The 6,879-nt window shown below is 22.4% G+C and overlaps 1 protein-coding gene across 1 annotated transcript; it reads left to right on the top strand.

The window, feature by feature from the left end:
* The first annotated feature begins 3,228 nt into the window (after positions 1-3,228).
* On the top strand, positions 3,229-4,620 carry LOC105366632 (RPA-interacting protein alpha). Its single transcript, XM_011505135.1, has 4 exons — positions 3,229-3,256; positions 3,623-3,732; positions 3,823-4,051; positions 4,228-4,620. Exons 2-4 carry the CDS (start codon positions 3,625-3,627, stop codon positions 4,542-4,544), a joined length of 654 nt encoding a protein of 217 aa, XP_011503437.1. The 5' UTR covers positions 3,229-3,256; positions 3,623-3,624; the 3' UTR covers positions 4,545-4,620.
* The last annotated feature ends 2,259 nt before the right edge of the window (positions 4,621-6,879 follow it).

The raw sequence follows: 6,879 nt of genomic DNA, 5'->3' as shown, positions 1-6,879 counted from the left end.
AATTTATATCATCAATGGCATGAAAAATTTATTTTATAATTAAATTTTAAATTTTTTTTTATATAAATAAGAATACACTATATTTGAATATTAAATAATTATTTATAATCTTAAACGTTGTTTTTTATAAAACTATTTTCAATGTAGTCGTAAAAAATCTTTAAAAGCTACTGTTCAGGATTGAAGTACCCAGCAATGGGAATTTAGTTATTTGTTTTAATATATGATTCCATTAAATTTAAACTTCATTATAATTCGCAATATTTGAATAATTCACTACGAAAATTCTTAACGTTAAAACCTTTGCCTAAGAAAACCTTATACCGTATCCGCATAGCGACAAAAGAAGATTCTCGAATCTACTAAAGCTTGCTTTCCAGCGAATTTTACAGAATTTGCAAGAATTATAAAACTATAAATGTACGAAATCATATATAAGGAGCAACACACGACGAAGCAAATGAGTTTTGTTGAGTAAGTCAAGTGAAATTGTGTAAGTCATAACAGTTCTACACGTCTGTCTACGGGAATCCGTGTAAGGTATACTCATTTGTTTACATTGTTATTATTATTGCTGCCTAGCTATGGGTGCGCCCTTCGCAACAGACCGCATCGAGGGCGTCGGTATAATTTGGTATTAACTCTATCTAGTTATCATTTATTGTTATTACGACATATCGCCGACATTATCGGCCATGCCTGTGCAACTTGATTATCTTATAAAAATGTGGAAGAGGGCGCCGATACTGTCTGGTGGCTCCGGCTATGCCATGATCATTGTCACACAGCGCCGACATCCTTGGTCAGGCCACTGAAGATGCCACCGACATTGACCAGATAGTCCCCACAATTTATATCGCCAATGAGAGCGCCCATGGCCAACCGTCTCGCGATTTCTTTGGTAATTACTGTTACGTTTCGCTAGTGCGATAAAGCGCATTCAGCACAAATAGCCCAGTCTCACCTTGCACACCCGGACGACGTCCTACAGTTTATGACAACTATCAGAATCACGACAAGCTCAACAATTCTTCCAACGATCGGTAAAAAACAATTACCAATGCAACATAACCTTAAATAAAAGTCACTAAAACCAATTGTGTTATATTGAATTGATGCATTAACCTCTCACTCATCTTCCCTCCCCACCATTAAACCGGTGGTACGGTCTAATCCAACCATCTTGGTCTTCGAACCATTCTGGTTGCTGGAATTCCAAACAGCTACTTAATCGATTGATTGGAAATTTTCTCTAAATTCGTTTAAACAATAGAAAACCTACGTACGTTATTATTTTTAGAATTAATATTATATATTATATTTTAATATCATTTACACAGTTTATCAAGCTATTATTATTTTCTTGGTGTAATTGTGATTGGGGATGGAGTAGAATATTCATTAGCTTAAGTTGAACTCAAAATTTAGAATACAGCTTTAAGAATACAAATATAGGTCCATAGTTATATATATAATGCGTATTGCATTGTACCGTTATAGATGTGACGTCGTCTTTAAACTTAGATTTTGTGTGCACATCTACTAATTTTAGAAAATGTTTTTATGGTTAATATTTATAGTTCGATGTTGCAATATACAAATTATAATAGATACAACGTATTCTGATCTGTAATTTTTTTTTAAAAGACTAAACTGAATCCATATTTTCTTTTCAACAGTACAATTCAAGCATTTATTTATTGTACATGTAAATTACTATATTAATTTTAAAAGATTTTAAATTAATTAAAATTTTGCTTTAATTTGTAACTTGTTTTATGTGCGCTCCTTATAGAATTTATTTAAATATAGGAAGATATTAAAAACTTTAAGGTGGTAAAAATACTTATATGACATACCTTATCGGTCACTGGATTATATAATCAACAATTATATTGTATGATTAAGTATAGTTAGGAATTTGACATACACTTATAAATATCCCTAGATTTACTGTTAATAACTATTAAATGTATAAATTTAAAAATATTATGTATTCTTTTGATCTATCAATAAAAATGTTCAAAATTAGCATACTAAGAGTAGAATATAATATGATCTGACCATATAATACAAATTGTACACGAGCTATTCATTATTTCTTTTCTGTTGTATCGATCGGTATAAAATCATTTAAATCAATATAAAATAGAAGAAATTATTTATAATGGGTATAAACCGCTAACAAACGTATGTTATTATCATCTAATAAACGGTTATCAATGATGGTTCAAAGCAATTGATCATTAATAGAAAGTTAAGATGTTTATTCGTTAAAAAAATTCTCAAATATAAAGTACAATAAAAATAATAAGACATTTTCAATATTCCATTGCCTGATTTTTTACTAATCCACTGCGCATTGTAAGATATATATATATATATATATATATATATATATATATTAAAGAAACGATTAAAACAACTACACAGTTCTGTTTAGGATAATTAAAAAATATATATATTAAATTATAAGACTATTAAATTTTCTAGTTTAATTGTGTAATTATTATTTGCTTCCACGTACTTCTAGATATATCTAGACAATAAGAACAACTAATCAACTAGAAAAGTAGCACTTTAGCATTTTGAATTTTAAATAAATAATACTAATACCATCTCTATGAAACTTAAAAATTTGAAAATTTCTAATTTACTATCTAATATGTAAGTATTCAACATTTAATATTTTTAATGTTATAGGATTTTAACTAATTATTATTAAAATATAATTTTATTAATAATTTCTTAACTGGTATTTAATTCACTAAATATAATAAATTATGGAAAATTAAAATTTTAAGTACTTTAAATTTAAATAATACAATCATTTTCCGTACAATAGATCAATAAAACTTTCAATATCATTCTATTGAAATTGCCAAAAATATTAATTTTTAGTAATTAATTGTATTTTAAAAGTTAAATAAATAAATTTGTATGCAGCAGAGTACAATTAATAGAAGTTTAAGTATGTTATTCATATATTAAACAGTGCAATTAAATAATTCTTCACATATTACAACATTCAATATATCCATTGAACACATTTTTTTTATTAAAAAAAGTAAAATTAATATAATCATAAACTTAATGAAGCAAAAATTAAATGATACTTTAAATAAGGTAATATAAATTCAACATCAGTACTGTCTAATTGAAATAAGTCTTGTATAATGTTTTAATATTGAATATGAGATAACGGAACAAACAGTTAATTTGTTTTTGATTAGCATATTGAGATTAAAATTTTTAGGTTAATTTTTTTTAATTTTTTTCTATCAATATTTTGGAGTTAGTTAAACACGTTTAATTAGGAGTAATTTTTATAGTTCAACAAATAAGCAAATAAAATAATTTTTACGATTTTTATTATCCCAATACTTTTTTATTATTATAAATTAAATATAAAATTGGATATTCTATATAAAATTAGGAAGAATCTATTATTTTTATTTTTGCATTAATTAATACTTCATCAGACGGATAATGTTCAATTATTTAAAGTTGTTATCAATGAAGTGTATCTGAAAATTAATACATAAACTTAAATAAGAAACTGAGAATATATACGAAAATTAATATTTTTTAAGTTATTAAGTTGGAAAATAATTATTCAAAGCAATGTCGGGGCAGGATTTTCATTCTAATAATTTGATGAGATTGAAGAATGTTAATGCAGCAAAAAAAATTAAAAATGGTTCACCAAAAATAAGAGAAATTCTTAGACAGGTTAGAAATTATTTTAATACTCATTCCTATAAATTGATTTCGTTTAGATCAAAATATTTTATAGCATAGAGCAAATTACTTAATTTTTAGAGATGTCGACAGCGTATACTTGAAAGACGAAATGACTTATTTATGAACCGTAGATTTGCTATAACAAACAATAATCAAGAAATAAATAATGCTCTAAAAGGTATTGTTCATGAAGAATTAAAAAATATATTATGTACTGAAATTGCAAAGATGCAAAATATTTTAATTGATAAAAAAGAGGCCTTTGCAACAAAAGATCAAGTTTTAGAAATTGAGGAAGTAATGGAAGGTAATACTAAAAATACATGTTTTAATGTTTGTCCAATTAATGCTATTTTTCGTAATATAGTTTTATACAGAATTTTATGAAATTTTTCTTTTTATGATTAACTGTTTTTTAAAATGCAATTGTACAATATATTATTATTTTTTAAAATATTTTAATATTTAATTTTTACATTTTAGAACAATGGATGATTGAGGAATATGACAAAATATTATGGGAACAAAAACAGATATTATCTATGTTTGTTTATGATTTGTTATGTCCAATTTGTCTCAAACATTTACTTCAAGAAATTTCAAATTTTGTAGTGTGTGAATGTGGTTTCAAATTACCTGTTCAGATTGGTTTGCAAGGTTTAAAAGAAAATATTCAAACACAAGTTACTTCTCATTCTGCATCATGCTTGGATATACCAAAATTTTCAGCTTTTTGTGAAGATGATAATATTTCATTATATTTTTCTTGTAATTCATGTAATGTTTTTGCTTTGGTTTAAAATGATAGGAAAATATACAAAGAGCTAAATGAAATTTGAATTAGAATTACAATAATTCGAGATAGTGATATATAATTTTTAAAGCTTACAGTTAAATTTATATATTTTTTTATAAATTATTCATAGATAATTTGTACATAAGTTGTAATGTTTAGCAATTATTTCATTTATAGAATTAATATATTTCTATCTACCAAAAAAGTGTTTTAAAAGTATTATTTTGAAAGTATTTAAAAATTTTTACATTTAAAAGATAACATAAATATTTTATAATTCAAATATTTTTCAATATATTTAATAAATTATTATTAATTTATAAATTGTTTTGTTAATTTCTAAATTGCTTTTTTCTGCCATTTTCTGAATTATCTGTTATAAAACAAGCATGATAAATTATTCATTACTCATCTTTATGTATTCATTCATTTATACACTTCAAATTTTCATTTCTTAAAACTTTAAATATTATAGTTAATTTTGGTTATAATATAATTCAAAATTTGTATAATAAAGCAACTCTATTTAGCTATAGAATTTTTTCTCTGATTTATATAATTCTTAAATATATCATTACTTTTTTCATATCTTTATCAGAAATATTACACATTTTAAATCTAAATAAGACATAAATAATTAATTGAAAAAATTACATATTAGAATATTCTTAAAATTTCAGTTAATATATTTTGGATTGTAATATATATAAACATTCTATACTTTTATATTGTTATTAGTATAAGAATTATTTAATAAATGTTTGTAAAGTAATATATAGAAACTTATAAAATAAAATTTGGTAAAAAATTTTACATTTCATTAATAACTTCCACTACGTGATTAAATTTTTAATTTATGTATTAAAATTAATTAGGAAGGATGCGAAAGTTCAGTAAAGAATTTTGATGTTTAAGAAGTTAGTGATAGATTTAAATGGCAAACTAATTTATAATTTTTATTAGTATACATTTTCATTAATTACAATTTAATAATTAATGATACATTAACTAACATCATGAGTTATAATTTTTTAGAAAGGGCATTGGAAATTGTTGATAGTTTTATTCTGAAGTAACTAACTATATACATGTTTGTGTGGTAAAACGCCGTTGCATAGATTTTGCAATGAATTTATCAGTTTTATAAATTTTTCTTATCTTAAATTTTTACAATTCCATTAGAATCTAAAATATATAATAAATTCTATAGTAAAATTATCACAAATATTAGGATGTCGTATTGTGATATAAATTACTCAGAACTTATAAAAGATTAAGATTATTCCATTTTTTAAATAAAATGAACAAAGATAACAATTTAACCATATGTTTAACAAAATACAAATTGAATCAATATAATCATAAAATGAATAAAAAATAGTGTCCTTTACATTTTGTAATCTTAAAATATATAAATATTAATAAAAGTGAAAAAATGTCGTTCGTTGTATAGTTAGTAAATATTCTTATACATTTATAAATTTTTATTGGAGATATATTTACATTAGTTTACATTTTATGTAAACGTAATAAAATGTAATAAAATTTTTAATTGTTAAATATAAAAAAGATTAATAGTTCTTTATAAAATAGCTTATCAATTAAAGATTAAGTATTGAAACAGAAAATTTTTGGTCAAATTAACAATAGTCAAATAAAAACGTAATAGAAAAACAATGTTATAGAATTCTTTTTTATAATTAAAATTGAAATAAAAGTTTTCAATAAAAGTAAACAAAATTGTATTCTCATTTACTATAAAATAATTTTGAATTCCATGTTTTTCAATTAATCATAATTACTATATTTTGTGTCACGTTTGATCTTTATTTTGAAAATATTAAATAAAAGTATTATATTCCACAAATATCATGACTTAATAATTTATAGTTAATACACAAATTTAATCAATTAATTCATTTATTAAAAAAACATAATTACTTTTATTTCATTATAAAATTTTATTTCCATGTAAATTGGGATTTTAATTTACTTTTTATTTATAACTAATAATAGAATTTTGTAATTTTATACATTTTAGAAAATATAGTATATTATTGTTAATTAAATATCTATGTAAAATAAAATATTTAACATATTTGAAATATAATAAGAAGTAAACAACATTATAAATTAAATTTAAATTATATAACAATATTATTTACTTTTATATCTCAAAAATTAACTTTTTTTATAGTATATGTAATTTCTTTATTTTATACTGAATACATACTTAATTTATTATTATATTATACTTAAATATTATGCATAATTTTATAATGCTTAATAGGACTTTTATGTTTAATAAACTATTATATGAAATAATTAAGTATAATTTT

This window comes from Ceratosolen solmsi, unplaced genomic scaffold (genome assembly GCF_000503995.2).
Source record: "Ceratosolen solmsi marchali unplaced genomic scaffold, CerSol_1.0 scaffold9, whole genome shotgun sequence".
Lineage (NCBI taxonomy): Eukaryota > Metazoa > Arthropoda > Insecta > Hymenoptera > Agaonidae > Ceratosolen > Ceratosolen solmsi.
This window is presented reverse-complemented; position numbering and strand designations above follow the sequence as displayed.